The 19,771-nt window shown below is 40.8% G+C and overlaps 1 protein-coding gene and 1 long non-coding RNA gene across 6 annotated transcripts in view; both read right to left on the reverse strand.

The window, feature by feature from the left end:
• LOC129771060 (unconventional myosin-XV) overlaps positions 1-19,771 on the reverse strand; it is a 124,680-nt gene that overhangs the window by 80,054 nt on the left and 24,855 nt on the right. For all 4 annotated transcript variants that reach the window (XM_055774346.1, XM_055774347.1, XM_055774348.1 and 1 more), the window contains 3 exons: positions 16,824-17,917; positions 2,574-6,831; positions 63-315 (listed from right to left, as the gene is read on the reverse strand). In XM_055774346.1, the coding sequence (XP_055630321.1) occupies positions 63-315; positions 2,574-6,831; positions 16,824-17,917 (5,605 nt within the window). The remainder of the gene's footprint in view (positions 1-62; positions 316-2,573; positions 6,832-16,823; positions 17,918-19,771) is intronic.
• On the reverse strand, positions 6,838-10,213 carry LOC129771065 (uncharacterized). Of its 2 annotated transcripts, XR_008742271.1 has the most exons (4): positions 9,414-10,213; positions 9,218-9,358; positions 9,140-9,163; positions 6,838-7,770 (listed from the first exon to the last, which is right to left on the reverse strand). It is a non-coding gene; the product is annotated as an uncharacterized LOC129771065 (long non-coding RNA). The 2 variants fall into 2 exon arrangements; XR_008742270.1 differs by having other exon boundaries at positions 6,838-9,163; positions 9,414-10,206.

Here is a 19,771-nt window from a genome sequence, read left to right on the forward strand (position 1 = left end):
TACAAAAAAATGGATATCATTGTGATATTTTATCAAAAAGTATAAATATAAGCATCTCATACTTGTTTCATAAACCTGTTCTAGTTTAGCAGCTTCTGCACGACTCCATGAATCGTTAAAAAGCTCCTTTGCGCCAAACGTATCCCGTTCTTGTCGTTGAATGAACGAAGGAATTTCTTGCAGATTTGTTTGTGATTGGGGTGAATAACTAGGGCTGCTATTCATATGAATTGGAAGCGGTGGTGCCGGAGGTGTTGTATTGGGTGGCCGGATTGGTGGTGGAGGTGCTGGTCCTGCAGGTGCAGGTGGAAGAATCTGGGACAAAATATTGTTACAATACTTTATTATTTCTATTTCATCGAATTGGACAACGATTTGCAACTTTTTCAAAGGATAATAACTGATACCGTTATTGGTTTATTGGAATAACACCGAAATTATCGTTAGTCGAATCGTTACATTGAAAGTAATTTGAAGAGTCAGGGAATTAAGAATTTAAAGAATAAGATGGCTGTACTTTTTTTTTATTGAGAACATCAGATTGGAACTAATTACGGGCATTAACACTAGAACCACCAACCGGTCAAAATGACCGGTGGTATCATTTGTTCACAAGAATTTATCTTAAATTTTATTCAATATTTTCTAATAATGTTATGACTATTTCTAAATATAGCTTATATCCTTTAAAATTTTTATATTTTGACAACTAAATATCACACTGGTCAAAATGATCGGTTAGGTAGAAAAATGTATGTAAAAACTGTCGGTAGTTCTAGTGTTAAGTATAATTATTCGCATTACACGAGAATTAATCAAGCGAATGAAACCAAATTAGGCATGTGGAGGTTTTAGGGTGCAATAAATGTTTCTATTGTGGTTAGACACTCCACCCCCCTCTCTAAGAGGGGGGGGGGTCTGCCATACAAATGAAACACAAATTTCTGAAATACTCGAGAATTAAACAAGCAAATGAAACCAAATTTGGCATGTGGAGGTTTTAGGATGCAATGAATGTTTCTATGGTAGTTAGACACTCCTCCCGCTCGCTAAGGGTGGGTTGTCGTACAAATGAAACACAAATTTCTTTGTCTTTATTCGATCGTATTTTCTGTATAAAACATTTATTCCATGTAACGGAGAAACATGTTATTTACAAGTGGTTGAAAAATCTTGAACGAGAACTGTGTCTGAAAATAATCTGATATTATAATGATGAGTTTGGTTAAAAATACTAGGAATTTTATAGTAAAAGGTAAATTCAACGGGGTCGATGAAAAGATCAATCAATGAACAGTTCTGCGATTGGACCCATGAAATTGCTCATAGTAAGAAAACGTGAATGTTCGAAGGTATTAATAACAAAAAACAAATTTTGGGCGGAACGAAGTTTGCCGGGTTAGCTAGTTAATTATAAATTTCAATAGTATTTGTTATCCATTTCGTATCTCCCACAAGTTTGAACAATTACCATGTAAGATCAATTCATGCATTGTAATAGAATATGTTACAAGTAAATTTGATGGCCGTCCTTTTACGTTTGATATGATGCCTAGGACTACCAAAACATGTGAATGGAAGAATTGTCAAACGAGCATCGTATTTTACATTTCCCTCTGAAATTATTACATCTCTCATGTGTACGTAAAAAAACAATCATGCGGGTACAGAAGTGTCCCCGGCCCGCATAATCAACAACTTCATTTCCACTTTTTTATTATAGACTTTAAACTTAAAGGTTCATTCGCCTCTAGTATCTTAAATGATGACTTTCCCAGGCTCCTCAGTTTATAAGTACGTGTTGAGGGAATATATTCTGCACAAAAACAAGCGGATTCCTCCAGGCAAATTGACTTGGAAGTCCGTGTTAGGGAATAAATTTCGGCGTAAGCAAGAATACCCCCGACTAAGGTATATGCCCATTTCCTGCGTCCACATACCTCTAAAATCGATATTATAGCTCAACTTTTTGTTGTTCAAGACCCCAAACGGTTTTTACTACAAAAAAGGTTGTGAAATCGAACTTTTTTAGTGTGGAGGCAAAGGCATAAAATTGTCACTCGCACATATCATGTTAAATGGGAATACAGTATTATCCGCGAAATAGTCTGGCTAGTTCAACGCGTATAACTAAAATCGCAGATAACGCTATAAAGGACTAAGAATGAGCTCCAAACACGAAAAAAAGATTTATCAGCATGAAAACTATGTATTATCGATACAGAAATCATTAAACTATTCATATGTAAAGTCGTGTACCCCAGTGTTTAGATAATGTGAAAACCATGACCAAAACAATAGTGCATGAGCATATCATTCATTGACAAATTCGGGGAAGGCCTATAGGTTTACATCCGCTCGCGGATAATCGGGGTTCCACTGTATGTTGGTAGCACCTAGTAAACACAACTAGAAAGTAGGTTAGTTAAAAATAGCAACTATGTTAAATATCAAATCCTAATAAATTCGACAGAAACGCTAAGATTACAAGAAAATTGAATATAAAGAAATAGGGAGAATGTGCCTAGTTTTTGAGGATATACATAATTTCGCAATACATGATGAGAACTTACCGTAGGCCATGACGTTTGAGTGCTTCTTTTATTAGATTCCATTTTTTGAACTTGATTTTTCACCGACGGTAATTCAGGCTGGGTGTTATGTGAATTTTGCACAGCTATTATTCCGGACAACTGTTGTTCCAGAATTAGTCTGCGAGTTTCTTCAAGTTTGGCTGGTACTTTTTCGGCTCGATCCGAGCGAGTGCTGGTCGATCGTATCGAATGCCCAGCAGTCACTTGTTCTAAACGTTGCCTCATTTCATTGCTCAATTTCAGTTTTCCGACACTGCTTGGAGAAGGTCGGTCGGCACCAATATCGAAGCTACGCTTCGATACGCGGTTCGTTTGATTCGATTTTTGATGCTGATCAATTGACTCGTGAACGTTCCCTCTGTTGCTGTTAACTTGCTGTTCTATTTCAAATTCGTCCCATTCAATACCACTGGGAGAGCCTACCGGAGACTGGACATTGCTATGATTTTGTGGCTGCGGTGTTGTTTTGCGATTAATCTGACGCATCTTGAAGTGGGTAAAATTTTCCTCGCTCTCTGCATTAGTGGAACCCTGGGGGGGAGGCCATCTCCACTTTCCAATTCGTACCGTTTTTGCTCTACCATATGGATCGAGAAATGGTCGTACCTCCAATGGATCCTTCATTTCTAAAGGTGGAGGCAACGGTGGAGGTGGAGGAGGCGGGATTAAATTTGAAGATGAAGAATCTTTCCGGTTTCGTAGTAACTCAGATAATGACGTGGTTGTTGAATCGGATCTTGTGTTTATGATAGATTTGCGAGCGGACAGCTGTGGCGTTGGTGGAGAATGCGATACGGTTTGTTTTGGGGACAGATTCTGCACATTGGGTGAAGAAGAAGGATCTTGCTGTGTTAAAAGTGTTTGTAGTGCTTGGTTTTGTGCAATTAATTGTTGCTGTATTTGAATATTTTGAGCCATAGCAGACTGCAAAAATGCCCGTTGAACTTGATGTTGGTAAGTAGCAGTGTCAACCCCGGGGGATACATTAAACACAGGCACTACTACTTCTGGACTCACTGACCGCATCATCAGGAGCGAACTTGAAGTGGCAGATGAAACTGGAGAAATTGGTGATGCATTATAGTTGGATCCGTTTGGAGAAAACCCGCTTGAAACATTGTTTTTGGACTGATGAGTCGTTCCGCCACCCTTGATAATTTTAAGCATTTGATTCTTATCACGTAAGCCTGATACTGTTTGGCAAATTTCCACTGAACGTAATAAATCTTCTATATTTTCCTGGATCATGCGAACAGGTCCAACGTTTGTAGCTGCATCTGCTGCATTACCTCTTATACTGGCGGCTACCGACCTCACATCGGATAGTTCATCTAACGATCCGTCTAAAACAGGACTGAATAAATCATCTAAAAACTGATCCACATCAGACGCTTGCGAGGGAACACGCACTCGTCTTACGTGGCTTGCTAGCGACGGAGCTTCACTAGTGTCAGACATCGCTGAAGAGCGAATAGTCATTTCGGATTTTTCAATATATTTGCTAGAGTGTGAACCTGCTAGTCTTTTCCCAGCATATTGTGATTTAACATATCTCGGTTGTGATTCTCTTAGCGGAGCTATACCATCGCTCGATTGATAGTGATCATTTTGACGATTTTCGGTTATAACCGAATTCAAAGTCTCTGGTCCACTTATTGCAATAATTTCGTTTGAATCTGTACCCAATAAGTCATCCAGTGATCTAGATCTGGACTTTTCTGAGTCAAAATAATGATCTTTGAGAATTTTGCTTCGTGACATGGCATCGTGCGAGCTTTTCCTCGTGATAGATTCTATCTGATGGGTGTACGAAGGTCGTATCTCAATTCCATCCAGATTGCTGTCAGTTATCAGTGTATTGGGTATAGCTGGTGGTAATTGGAATTCAGACATTCGTTTGAGAGACGGAGGTTCTGGAGGCGGTACCTGTGGACGTTTACGACTGATGTCTTGCTCCGTCATTGTAATGTGTTGGTTTCTACTGCCACATTTTAGTAAATCATTGCGAACCGCAGGAAATGATGGATTGATTTCTTTCTCTGACACCAAGTCAAGCACATAGTCCATTCCGCATGAATCTATTATTAATCCACTATCGTCAATCACCACAGTCCAACCCAAGTTTGGAATACCTAGTGATGAAATTGCCAAAGCTGCGGCTTCTTCACACGTTGTCCAAGAGTCAACCGCAACAGTTTGCATTACCCCATCCGGCAGTACTAATCCCAGTGCTGTATCAGCAAGTCGTGCTGATGCCTTCCATTCTAACCAGGAAGGGGGAAACAGTCGACATGAATTTGCTTGAGTAGTTGTATCATTTCTCAAAATTTTTTTCAGCAATTGTTCTTTTGTGTTTTGTGGGGCATTATCAACAATGAATTTGATAAGATATTTGTTGAATGCTGATCCAGGCTGAAACGCCGATAAGCAATGGGACATTAATAACCACAATTTTTCTGCGTAAGATTCTTCCGCTTTATATACTTGATTACAAATTTGTACAAGAATCTCATCTCTCAAACCACGTGACGATAACCCTTTATGAACGATATAATCCGCCATCAGTTTGTGTTTGTTCTGATCATTTAACGAATCCGAACTCCATCTCAAAATCAACTTAAATATTGCTATTGCATCTTTAAAATCTTGATCTCGTGCAGCGGCTCTCGATAAAAATGGTACTGTTATCACATCTCTTCGAGATGAAATTTTCATTCCGTTGCAATATACTGAGCTGAATTTTCCGAAAGCAAATTGGTCTAAATCAGAAGGTAAATCGGATGCCGTTGGAGGGCCAGGAACAGTCCCGACAACTTTAACTAAATAGCGGTCGTATTGTAGACCGGACCAATTTTCTGATTTAGAGAATATGAATGCCAACTCGGCCGGAATATCCAATAGAACTGAATTCCTCTCCTGTTCTTTGGCGAAATTTTGAGCCGCACGTTCTTTTTGTATTCTCTCTGCATCACGTCGTCGTTGCATTTCTATTTTCAGTTTGGCATAGCGGATTCTTTGTGCATGTCCCCTGTACAAAGCTTGGGCTTTCATCACTCCATTCTTCAGTAGAGTGTATTTCTTTCTATCGCGGTAACCACGCCATGTTTTCTGGATTGTCACAGCTCCTCGTTTTTGGCGCTGTATTCGCTTGCGAGCAAGCATGCCACGGACATTTTTCTGAATAATAATCGCTGCCATGCGTAGTCTTTCTGATCGACCCGCTTCCAGCATTCGATGGAGATACTCTCTCAGAAACACCCTTGTTGCACCCAACTGGAAATCCGGGCCTTCCGTGCTGGTGCCTGACAATGAATCCAATACAAAACGACACAACTCTCGATACGGAGTTCCACGTGGTAACGGTGTCTTCAACATATATCTGTATCGCTCAACAAAATGTTGGAATCTGAGCCGAACAGGGTAACCGCGCTGTCTGATAGTGATCGTATCAAGCATGCCTAAATATCTCAATTGCTGCAAAACACAGGGCATATCCATCCGTAAAGCTTGTTTCTCGTTGTTAGGTTTGACGCACCTTACAAACCATGGATTGCACTTGGCCATCGATTGTAATAACTGTTGCAACGAATCGGAAAATCTGGCAGCGACCGTTGGAGTTCTTGGTTTCATTGTGACAAATCTACCGTTGATCCCACGCGGTAAAGTTTTGCCAAAATCACGCTGTGCCCTCAATTGCTTGGTCATTTCACCGACAAGCGTTTCGGTACTTGAGCTCAAAAGCTCAATCACATCCATTCTCAAAGCATCACGATTTTTCTCGAGGAAGCCTTCCACGCAGTACCATACCTGCCCAGCATAATGAGTTATTCCAAATTCTTGAGCACCGATTCTAGGTCTAGAATAAAGTTCACTTAATGCATGGTTATAATGACATTTCTCAAGAAAACTCATATCATTTGCCCTAGGAAAGTTTGATTCGTCATCCAAAAGATGGAAAATTCCGACGGGTTTTTTAGCAAGCAGGTGAATTACTGGCAGATTATCATCCCATTCCAACGGAGTCCAATCAAGACGTTCTTTTGCGTACTCTGCTTGTTCCAATTTGAATACATGTTTGTTGAAATAAAGCTGCAAGCTTTCATTCGCATAGTTAATGCACAGCTGTTCGAAAGAATTTTCTGCCAAATTCTCAAAACCGAAAATATCAAGGATTGATATACGATGTGCATCATGACTACCAGCCTTGTGAACGATAGAATTTATTCGAAGTACCAACCTGCAATGATTTTTGTTAATAATATAATATTTCTGAAAGATTTGACGGATTTCGCACCAACTCGTCTATGGGATTGGCATGACCAAGGGATTGCTAAAATTGCCGCCTTTTTGTAGCCAGCATAGAACATCATGAACATAGAAATCATAAGATAAAATTAAAAATGAAGTGCTCCACGTGATTTTAATTGTAAATCGTCAAGAAAGCTTCCAGATGGGTATCCAAACATCGTTTGCCAAAGGAAACTATACAACGTAAGCAAATATTAACATATATGACTCCAAACATTAAGCAATACGTGAGCCCCCTAAGCGCGAGCCCTGTTTTATGCTGCCTACGCTCAATTTGCATTGGTTGGGATAGGGTTGCCAGAGCCCCGGGTATGACCCTCTCAGAATCGAATGAAACTTTCTGGGCGTGAAGAACTATAACCTAATTATGAAACTTGGCATACTTAATTTTCCGAAAATTTATCTAGACTAACAAATGGAAAAGGCCCAATATTTTTACAATTTTTTTATTTTTTTTGTACTAGAAAATTGTCCTACTAAAAGTGATCTATGGAAGAGTTTGAGAAAAATAATTGAATATTCAGAAAAAAGTATTTTTTGAAATGCTACACTGGAAAAAATCGATTTCAAAACTAAAATTCGATTTTCTCAAAATGGACATCTAAGATTTTGGTGAAATGGCAGATAAATTGTAGATAAACATGTGCCCTACAACTCTTCCATACATCGCAACTTGCGCATATTTAAGGCAAAAAAGTTTTCCTAACAAAAACTTTTTCAAGATTTACCAGGGTTAATACCAGCACTGCATTTGTAATCCTTGCAAATCCTGGAGATCACGGCATGACTCATGTTGCTAAATAATGTCACACTTTTCATTGTTGAATTCTGATGATTACGCATAAACGAAATAATGCTTTTTGTACAGCTATAGAAAAAATCAATAACAGGTAGACATAGATTTATGGTGACCCTTGGATGTTAAAGTACAGTTTTCAGTCTTCAGTTCGTTTTTGTAGTCAAATGCAATATGTTTCAATTCAGAGAGCAACGACAGCTCTCAAACAATAGCCATCTGCCAAAAATCTCTTGATCAGTCGGTCAGGTATCGAATAATTGTTGTAGATTTATTTTGAGTCACAACAAGTCACTATAGATATGATAATAATAAATGAGTATAGATACCTAACCGATGAATAAAATGGCTCTGCAGTTGTTTGAAAATTACCAGTCGTGGCCGGCAGCAAATATAAAGTGACGGAAAATAAATAACATTATTTTGTTTCTGTGTAATCTTCAGAATTTAACAAAGAAAAGTGTGACATTGTTTAACAACATGAGCCGTGATCTCCAGGATTTGCAAGGATTACAAATGCAGTGCTGGTATTAACAAGCCCAAGGTAACCGTAATAAACTATGTCGGTTAACAGAAATTGAAAAAATACGCTTACTAGGTCATACCCATCTTTTGGATACTACAATGCGAATTTGTGAATTTTGTTTGGCAGTGATTTGGCACAATAGGTGTGTTCCAAAGAAAAAACGACACACTAAACAAAATATTGAAGCCATCAAATGGTCTGTGTATTTACACGGTTACTTGTCGATGATTGTCGATGGTTTTAAAGGCTTTGCTTGGACAATACCACTTCTGAAATATAACATTAAATAATAAGTAAGTTATATTGAGTTGTACGGCTACTGTTAGAAAGTAAAATCAATATAGCATAGGTGCGGTAGTATTGGCAAGTGCATCAGCATTAGCATCATTCTCATAAGTACAATGGTATCAGTTTTGGCACTACTCCATTTATACTCAGCCAAAACTGATGCATTTTCTAACTATTGCCAACACTACCACACGTATGCATTATTGAACCCCAAACCATTTAACGGAGCTTCAATATTTTGGCTAGTTTTTTTGGCGTTTTTTTCTTTGGAACACAATACGAGATGGGGTTAATATCGGCTCTGCATTTGTAATCCTTGCAAATCCTGAAGATCACGGCTTGACTCATGTTGCTAAACAATGTCACATTTCCTTTGTTAAATTCTGATGGTTACGCATAAACGAAATAATGCTATTTCTTTTCCGCCACTTTACATTTGCTGCCGGTCACGACTGGTAATTTTCAAAAACTGCAGAGCCATTTTATTCATCCTTTAGGTATCTATACAATCCATTTATTATTATCATATCTACAGTGACTTACAGTGACTCTCGATAGATAACTAAATCTACAACAATTATTCGATACCTGTTCGGATCGAACAAAGAAACTTCCTTGTTAATCGACCTTTAATTTTTCAGCCGATCAAAGCTGTAATTTATTTTATGGTTAAAAAAAATACATTTAAGATACTATTTTCCTTACAATTAGTGTTCCTTTAAATTCTTAATTCCTCTTCCTTTCTTCCTTCCTCTATATACTCTCTACGTGTGGATCGACAATTTGTTTTATACGTTGGCTCCAAATACTTTTCCGTGTGAAATGTTAAATTCCTGTTCGTTGTATCTGTGCCATAAATATTGTTTCAAAGCTTGTAAATTTAATTTGAATTTATGCTTACAAGATTTCTATGTGTAATGTCCTGAATTCTATTATTTTCGTATCTAATTCAGCTCTATAGAAACACTTCCTTTTCATAAATTTCCTACTATCAATAACATTTCACTTGTATAGTATTTCTCTATTTTCTTCTTCTGGCAACTCTATCTCTCATTCTCAACCTCTCTCCTATCTCTGTCAACCTTGTTTGTTTACAAACATATCCACCCTTGTGGCACTTCACATACCGTGCGGTAGTAGATCTGCAGTGCTCCCAACATATTCCCCGACCCGTAACCCTGGTCCGGAAGTTATGTCCAGTTCGGTGTTACCAGCTTCTAACTCCAGCACGGCTAAGTTCACTACAGCACGCTTGTATCGCTTAGTTCTGGTACGCACCCATGCCTGCCGTATACGTCCATCGCTAGACACGATGGGTTCTTCTACTATTCCGCGGACCCAGCACTTCCGGTTGTTGCCTTCGACAATATACACCAAGTCGCCCTCTTTCAGTGGTTTCGTTTCGCCAAACCACTTTGTGCGTTGATTCAATGACGGAACATACTCTTTGATCCAGCGTTGCCACAGCTCACTCGCTAACTGTTGTGATCGTTTGTAGGTATCTCGAAGAGCCTCAGCCGGATACGGGGGTGGAATCGCTGCGTTTCGGAGGCTGGATCGAGAGCCCCGCAGGAAATGATTTGGCGTCAACGCTTCCATTTCATCTGATTCTTGTGACACGTACGTAAGCGGACGTGAATTTATCATGTCCTCTGCTTCCACGATGCACGTCTGGAGAATCTCATCAGTAAGTCGTTTACCATCATCTAGGGCCTTCAAAATTTCTTTGGTTGAGCGAACCAGTCGCTCCCACACACCCCCCATATGAGGTGCCGTAGGTGGATTGAATCTCCACTTAGTCCTCGCATTAGTGAATTGATCTGCACAATCGAACACGATGTTTTCAAGCAGCGCAAATAACTCTTTACTAGCCCCTTGAAAATTGGTACCGTTATCGGAAATAAATTCGATCGGCCAGTCTCGACGACAGATGAAACGGCTTATAGCCATCAAGCAGGACTGCGTGGTTAACCCATGAGCCACCTCTAGATGCACCGCTCGCGTTACCATGCATGTGAATATTGCTATCCAGCGTTTTTCTTTGCGCCGTCCAACAACCACTTCAAATGGTCCCATGTAATCAACTTCCACGAAACTGAATGGTCTGAGATTCGGAGTCAATCGCTGCACTGGCAACGGAGATTCTCTAGGAACTTGAGGACGATTACGATGAACTTTGCACCAGATGCAAGCCGACGATACCTTTCTCACCACTGCATCCACATGAATTACGTGAAACGACTGCCTGAGTTTGTTTTTCACCGCTTGTCGATATCCATGACCACACCTCTCATGAAGGTTCTGGACAATCAGATTGGTAATCCTTGAGTTGTCTGATAAAATTACTGGAAACCTTAAATCAAACGGAAGATCTTCTGCTCGCTCGCAGCGGCCTTCCATTCGAATCAAGCCATTTTCGTCGATTAGCGGAGTCAGCTTTTTCAGTGGACTGGATTTCTCTAATGGAAGCCATTGATTTATTGGTCTATCTTTATTTCGTTTCAGCACCTTCAGCTCGTCGATGAAGCTTTCCGCCTGTGCCATTTTTAGCAGACAATGTTCTGCCTTTTCATACTCCTCTTGTTGCAACGGTACACGTATGCAGGTCATTGTATTCTGCTTCAACGCCTTCGCCTGTCGTTCCGTTGGTTTCAATGTCTCAATCGGTAACCCTTTGGTCTTTCGTTTGCAATTCGAGATGAAGCGAAATACGGACGCGATTGTCCGAACGAGCACGTTCCACTTGGAAAAACGCGTTGCATCGATTAGAATTGCTTGTCCTTTTGTTTCGTGCAATAATAAGTGGATACGAAGTTCTTCTGTTGTGTTTGCTGGCGGTAGCTCCTTTTTTGGCCAGTTCTGCTCGATTTCGTATAAAAATGTGGGTCCTCGTACCCACACACTGTCGGAATGCATCTCCGGATCTTTACCCCATTTCGTTAGCTGATCAGCCACATTTAGTCTAGTCGGTATCCAACGCCAATCGCTCACTTTAGTTAGACTGAGAATCTCGCCAATTCTGAAACCGACGAACTGCTTGTACCTCCTCTGATCTGACCGAATCCACGAAAGGACGACACTAGCGTCAACCCAGAAGATGACTCTGTGAATCGCAAAACTGTGGTTTTCATGAATCGTTCGCGATAGTCGTGCGCCAAGAACTGCTGCTAGTAGCTCTAGGCGCGGTATTGATACCTGCTTTAGTGGAGCCACCTTAGAACGACTCATCACCAATGCGCACCTCACTTCGCCCTTAACAATCGCTCGAAAGTAAGCCACACACCCATAGGCCTTTTCGCTTGCGTCAGCTAGTATATGTAACTCAAGACCCTCTATCTCGCTCGATTTGGCCCCGCCGAAATAACTTCTTGGTAGTTTGAAGGACCCGATATTCTGCATTATATTTATCAGACATCTTCATTTCTCGAGCGACTCCGCATCGATCTTCGTATCCCAATCACAGCCAGTGCGCCAGAGATCTTGTATTAGCATCTTTCCCCGTACGGTGACGGGGGTAAGGAACCCCGTTGGATCAAATTGGGCCATTACGAAGCTTAGTACAATTAGTTTCGTTGGACATTTTCCGCTATCAAGAAACTCCTTGTACATTGTATTCGACGCGGTGGCGAAACAGAAGCTATCTTCTACAGACTCCCAAACAATGCCTAACACACGCTCATACTCTGTACCTTTATCCCGATTAAAATGGACTGCAGCATCCTAATTACGTTCACCTAGCTCCGATAACAATTCCTTCGAATTTGACACCCAATTTCTGATGTGAAAACCACCTTTTGAATGCACATACTTCACTTCCTTGGCCCGCTGGATCGCTTCCTCTACCGAGTCTACGCTGTCGTAATAATCGTCCACGTAGTGTTTCTCACGAATTGCTGTCACTGCATCCGGGTACTTCTCCGCAAATTGTTCCGCATTGAGGTTTTTGACAAATTGCGCGGAACAGGGCGAACACGTGGAGCCAAAGGTGGCCACATCCATCACGTACACCTGAGGTACTTCTCTTGGGTCAAATCTAAATAAGAACCGTTGCGCTTGCTTATCTTCCACACGAATTCGGATTTGATGATACATTTCCTGGATGTCTCCGCCAAATGCAATGGGGCGTTCTCTGAACTGGCAAATAACCTTCGGGAGTGGTACCAGCATATCCGGCCCCTTCAACAGTTCTGTGGTCAAAGACACTTCTTTGACCGACGCCGCAGCGTCCCATACCAGACGCACCTTTTGTGGTTTACGTGGATTCAAAACCACGTTCACTGGAAGATACCAGACCGACGAGCCCGGTGTCTGCGCTTGTTCTGCGTCGGTAATTTTGTGGGTGTAGCCCTTCATTTGATAATCATTGATCTGCTGATAAACATTTCGCTTCAACGATGGATCTCTCTCCAGCTTTCGTTCAAGAGCCTTCATTCTCCGCAGGGCCATCGGGTAGCTGTCGGGAAAGCGCCGCTCATCCTCTCGCCATAGCAGCCCCGTTTCAAAATGCTCTCCTATCCGCTTAGTCGTAGCTTGCAGAATCGTTTTCGCACGCTGTTAGACTCCTCTAACATAAATTGGTTGCGCATTAAATCGTGCAACTCTTGATTACTCACTGCTGTGACTGTATGCAAATTTAGGAAAGTACTGACGCTCGGCTTCCGCTTCTCTGGACCATATACCGTCCAACCTATTCTAGACCGCACAGCAATGGGCTCGTTTTGTTTGCCAACCCGTGACTCCAGTGGTGCAAAGAGATGTAGATTATCTAAACCGATCAATATCGCAGCTTGCCCTGTTGGAAAATCATTCACAGGGAGTCCAGCTAAGTGTGGATACCGCTTCACAACATCTGAAAAATGTGTGTCTTGTTTTGGGAGCAAAAGCTCTGATACAGTGCGAACATTCTCTAGTGGAATCTTTTCCTTTGATCCTTTTACCGACAGCATTAACTCGACTTTACGGGAATTATTTTCGAAACGATTAATGTTTCCCGTCCACGTAACAATGAGCGGCTCAGGTTCCCCTTCCGCCTTTAATCGACATGCAACATCTTCATCGACCAACGTGGTAGACGAACCTTCATCTAAAAATGCCAGAGTATCGTATCGTTTGCTACCAAAGTGCAACGTCACCGGTGCCATGCGAAATATAACCGACCGATCTGCCCCTCTGTGTGCGTTGCATTCTACTTTCTGTAGCTGCACGGATTCTTCCACGCGATGTAAAAGTGTGTGATGATTCGCTCTGCAGTTCTTTACCGTACACCGTATCTTGGAACCGCAAGGTTTGTCGCCATGTTTATTTAGACAGAGGCTACATAACCTTAGTCTCTCTACAGCTCTCAACCGTTCTACGATGTTCATCTTCCTGAAGTCGTCGCAGTATCTAATCCGGTGATCAGTTCGCTGACAGATCCAGCATGGTTTGTTTGCCTTTTCATGCTGCATTCCCTCATCACTGTCCGTCGCCAAATCGTGTAGGTGTATAAACTCGTTCTTCTTTGCAGATTTATTCTTCGAGTATCGCGCGTAATCGTTGTCCAGTGACGAGTAGGCCACTGCTTCGGAGGCGACGTCACCGATCCCTGTTATGTAATCAGTGAACAATCGTAGTGGTGTTCCCTTCTTACCACGTTTGAACTCTACCCACTTCATCTGATAGTCTGGTGGCAGTTTTTCAACATGTTGCTGCACCAAAAGCGGGTTGCGAAGATGATCACGAAGGCGAGTTGCCTCTAAATGATCACAGAGTTGCTTAACAGTTATGCCGAACCTCACAAATGATTGCAGATTATCTGTCGTCGGCGGTGAGGCGTTCTTTACCTTCTTCAGCAACATTCCCAACAATTTCTCTGGCTGGCCAAATAACCTGCGCAAATCTCGAATAACTTCCGGCACTGAACCCGGAAGTATCACCATGCTTCTCACAGCATTCAGTGCTTCTTCTCCCAAACTGTTCATCAAACGTTCAAGGTTTTCAATATTTGAATAACCGCAAGCCTCGGTTGTATTCTCGAAGCAGCTTATAAAAAGCGGCCATGTTTCCGGATCCCCGTTAAATTTTGGTAGGTTGCCGGATATCACTTTCCTCGTAGCAATCTGCTCACGAGTTAATTTTAAGACTTGACCCCCCGTTAAACTGCGATCTCTACCAACCTCGCTCTGAACCAACAAATTTTCGCCCTCACATTCTTCTTCGTGTTTTTGATTCTTCAAAACGGTGGCTTTGGAGTTTCAAGTCATTACATTTAATGTTGACCATCGGCTTCCCACCCTTACTGTAAGCTCCACGTACATCTCTTCCCCGGGATTCCTCAGCGTTCTGATCTTTTAACCAAGCCTTCACTTTCTGCTCCGACGATTCAGCTACCGCAGCTCCTTCTTCCACGACTGATTGAACTTTTTGAAGACTGTTATTCATTTTACACCGAATCTCGTTCCGCTGCATAAAGAATGCTTGTTCATCTGCTAACTGTGTTTCTAATAGCTCCTGTTCTTGTTTAAGCTTTTCTGCCTGCATCAAGCGTTGCGCTTCAAGTTCCCTCTTGCGCATATTCCGTTCCATTTCCAACTGCTTTCCGTTCCATTCTATCTCTCGACGTAATCTAGACTCACGGATTTCCATTTGCTTCGCAAATGCTCTTTCACGCGCTAGCTGTTCCTCCTCAAACTGCTGCTCAGTTAGGTCCGAAACAGATCCATTGCCGCGAACAGAACCCGCATCACTTCTCAATCCACTTTTGCCTTTATTTGATCGCGGCTTCACAGGCTTAGGAACATTAAGTTGTTGAACGTTAGATGCAACACATCGCAAACAGAGCCAATCAACCTCAGCGATTTTCTCATCCACACCAGCGCAAGAAAAATGGGCCCATTGCTCACAATTCTTGCATTGTACCCAGTCGATATCATCCGACTCACCTTTGCTGCAATATACGCATACTGAACTTGCAGTGGATGGGGCCTTTTCATGACCCACATCGTCTTTAGTGTTACGAGATGTCATTGCGAAGAGTAATCAAATCCGAACTAATTCTTTGATTTTTGTTCGGATCGAACAAAGAAACTTCCTTGTTAATCGACCTTTAATTTTTCAGCCGATCAAAGCTGTAATTTATTTTATGGTTAAAAAAAATACATTTAAGATACTATTTTCCTTACAATTAGTGTTCCTTTAAATTCTTAATTCCTCTTCCTTTCTTCCTTCCTCTATATACTCTCTACGTGTGGATCGACAATTTGTTTTATACGTTGGCTCCAAATACTTTTCCGTGTGAAATGTTAAATTCCTGTTCGTTGTATCTGTGCCATAAATATTGTTTCAAAGCTTGTAAATTTAATTTGAATTTATGCTTACAAGATTTCTATGTGTAATGTCCTGAATTCTATTATTTTCGTATCTAATACAGCTCTATAGAAACACTTCCTTTTCATAAATTTCCTACTATCAATAACATTCCACTTGTATAGTATTTCTTTATTTTCTTCTTCTGGCAACTCTATCTCTCATTCTCAACCTCTCTCCTATCTCTGTCAACCTTGTTTGTTTACAAACATATCCACCCTTGTGGCACTTCACATACCGTGCGGTAGTAGATCTGCAGTGCTCCCAACAATACCTGACCGACTGATCAAGAGATTTTTGGCAGATGGCTATTGTTTGAGAGCTATCGTTGCTCTCTGAATTGAAACATATAGTATTTGACTACAAAAACAAGCTGAAAACTGTACTTCAGCATCCAAGGGTCACCATAAATCCATTTCTACCTGTTATTGATTTTTTCTACAGCTGTGCAAAATAGAAAATTTTCAAGAAAAAATCTTGAAAAAGTTTTTGTTAGGAAAACATTTTTGCCTTAAATATGCACAAGTTGCGATGTATGCAAGAGTTGTAGGGCAAATATTTATGTACAATTGATCTACCATTTCATCAAAATCTGAGATGACAATTTTGAGAAAATCGAAAAAAAACACAAATTTTTTTTTGAAATTCTACACTGAAAAAATCGATTTCAAAAAATATTTGTTCAGTATATTTTTCTGAAAATTAAATTATTTTCCTAAAACTCTTCCATAGATCACTTTTTTGTAGGACTTACCATTTTCGAGTAAAAAAAAAATTATTAAAAAAATATAAAAAAAATATCAAAAATATTTAGCCCTTTCCATATGTTAGTCTAGATAAATTTTCGGAAAACCAAGTACGCCTAGTTGCCTAATTAGGTAAGGTCTTCCCAGGAAGTTTCATTTAGTTTTGAGTGTCATGCCAACATCTGGTCGAGTTGGCGCGAAATCCGTCATTTGTTACCTACCAGTTGAATAAGCCAGAATACAACGCTTTCGCAAGGGCATCTCTTGCGTCTAACGCTTGATCGATACTTAGTGGTGTATACAATCGTTCCGATCTCGTTTCTGTGATTCGGGATGTTAGTGATCTCAAAATACCTTCCGATGGTATTTTCAGTAGATGTGCAGCCCATTTAATTTCAGCGTCAGATCCTATTTCAACTCCTTCCTGACCGTGCCTGAGTTGTCTTCGGTGGAAATAAACATTTCCCAGATGTAGGACAGACGCCAGTACATTTACGATACCTTCCTGTTCACTCTCAGACACTCCAAGTACTTGCATCGCTCCTTGTAATGATGCCCAATCTACTCGGCCGGTAGAACAATCAGAACCGCCTTGGTTCAAATAGAAATATTTATCTGCGTCGAGAAGACCGTACTTAGTACGGTCTGTTTCCGAAAGACCACCGAGTAGTTCATAAAACACGTGATAATTACGCTCCCCTGGAGCTTGAGTAACAATTCGGGATTTTTCCAGTAAGTACTGTGTTATTTTAGCACCAATAATTGCCCCAGATTTGAAAAATACTTCCAGGTATTTACCAAATCTTGAACTGTTATCATTCCTGGTTGTTCTGGCATTTCCGAACGCTTCCAACAGGGGCGCCGCTTCTAAAATTTGTTCGGTAATTACAGCAGATGCAGATCCACCTCCTGGCACAACAGCAGCCAGGTACTGCATAACAAGTTTTGTTGATTCCGTTTTTCCCGATCCAGATTCTCCAGAAATAACCACAACTTGTGGGGATGGCAACGAAGCGTGTGCGGCAGAACCAATTGCGAACAAATGTGGAGGTAGTACCCCCAATGGTTTGCCAGAGTAGATTTTTGCCATTTCAATACCATAGGCACCGGGAAACATTTTGTAAGGATTCATTGCTACGAGTATACTCCCCGCATACGTGTAAACAAGACCGTTGTCGTAACGCAGTTTTAGATTCCATAGTAATGTAGCTTCATGGAGATCGTCCAGTTGAGTCATATCTTCTACTCCAGTTTTGCCAAGATCTTGTCGCGATCGAAGGTTCCCTTCGCCCGGACCCAGAGTGAATGTTTGGTGCTGAAAGGATAAATACTTTTTTCAGAACATTAATAATTCAAAATTTTGGTTTGGCTTTTCGGGGCACTGGTTTTGATAGATCACGCGTGATTCGTCCCATTTGTCAAAATTAAAGCTGTGTAATTTTCATTAGCATTTTATTATATTAAGATTTACAAACAACGCTTACATATCTTCCAATTTTCAATATTTTCAAAATCAATGCTGTGTTATAAATTGTTTTTTTTATGTTTCATCGAAAAATTTCCTTCAGCGATGAAGCACATTTTTGATTGGCCAGATACGTTAATAAGCGAAATCGCTTTATTTGGTCCGATGAGCAGCCACAATCAGTACAAGAGCTGCCAATTCATACCGTATGTACTGTTTGCTGCAGTTTATGGTCCAGAGGAATCGTTGGTCCGTAGGGGAACACAGGGTAAGATGCACCGTGTCGGTAAAACGCACCGTCATGAAAAATGATTGAAAACGCGGAAACTTTCTGTTTTCATTATAAATAACATTAAATGTATTTTAGCACCGGAAACCTCGTCTAGTTTCATAAAATAGTAATATATAAAAAACTATCATGCAACTTTGGCCGCCTATTTTTTTTTCCAATATATATATTTTTATCAAGGCTCATATGGCGTTAGCCTGACGGGGCCGGAATTCAATATTTTGACAATTTTTCTTATTATCAATGTTAGTAAGATTTAACCGATTACTCGCGGTCGGCTCGAGGTTAGTATTACAAGTGTTCTCGTAATTGGGATGTTGCTGTCTCCAATGCTCTGTACGTGTGCCCGACACGGGATACTTCCTATTGGGATGCAGCTGACCATTAATCAGCAACGCCCCCTAGTATGTACCCCATATCGCCTATGTCATAAGACTTTTGGAGCATAATAAAACTAATTTAAATTGTGCAAACTTCAATACATTCTCAAATGTTACCAACAGGGCCCAAAATCTTCGAAAATGAAAAATGAAAATCGACTCTCTTCACAGTAGCTTCGCTTCAACTATGACTACTTCGGCATTCGCCGTCAACATAATTTGAATTGACTAGACAATTAATTAACGAGCGTTAAGAGCGAAGATGACTGTTGAACTATTCTAGTCAACGATTATTCTAATTGACGTGACTAATGAATACAAATCAGCCTCTTCATTCAACTGACTTAATCTACTCTTCTTCTCCCCCCTGACACGAATCTCTTTACCCGCGTACACAATCTTATTTTTACGTCCATATAAAATGAAACGAAAATTTGATTTCTGATGCAAAAAAGTAGTTACAACATTAATGGATGGTTTATTGTTTATTGTTGAACTGATTGTCTCTCTCTCTAGCGCATGTGGCGGAAAACGTGACATGAATTTAGTTTCCCTATTCATGACTCATCCGTTATTTTATTTTGATGGAATGGCTAGCGGGAAAAAGGTTTTATTCTAACGAGGAGGTTGAAAGTAACCTTTTGCTCGCTACTTTGCCCAGCTAGCTCGTCTATTCTTCTCTCAGGGTCAGCTTCCAATCTCGGGAGGACTCACACAAAGACGCAATTTTCCGAAAGAAACCATTAACACCACGAAGCAGAAAGGACTGATTCAATGAAGAAATAAACTGAATTTGATGAAGAAATTTTTTTTCTTATGTTCGGTTAATAAGCCCAATGTGCTCCTCCGTCGCTGGTCGTTGGGAGGGGAGAGAGGAGTATCGTACCTTATTGCTCGTTGATAACAGATGAAAATCTTGGTTCTGGTACGTCCAGTACCTGTCCTGGCAGTTCTGCACTTGGTCCGGATGTCTCGCGTTGTCTTAGCGTAGAATTAACTCCCTAATGGCGAGATTCGAGTTGCCTCATGGGAGCT

Source organism: Toxorhynchites rutilus, chromosome 2, assembly GCF_029784135.1.
Source record: "Toxorhynchites rutilus septentrionalis strain SRP chromosome 2, ASM2978413v1, whole genome shotgun sequence".
Taxonomy (NCBI): Eukaryota; Metazoa; Arthropoda; class Insecta; order Diptera; family Culicidae; genus Toxorhynchites; species Toxorhynchites rutilus.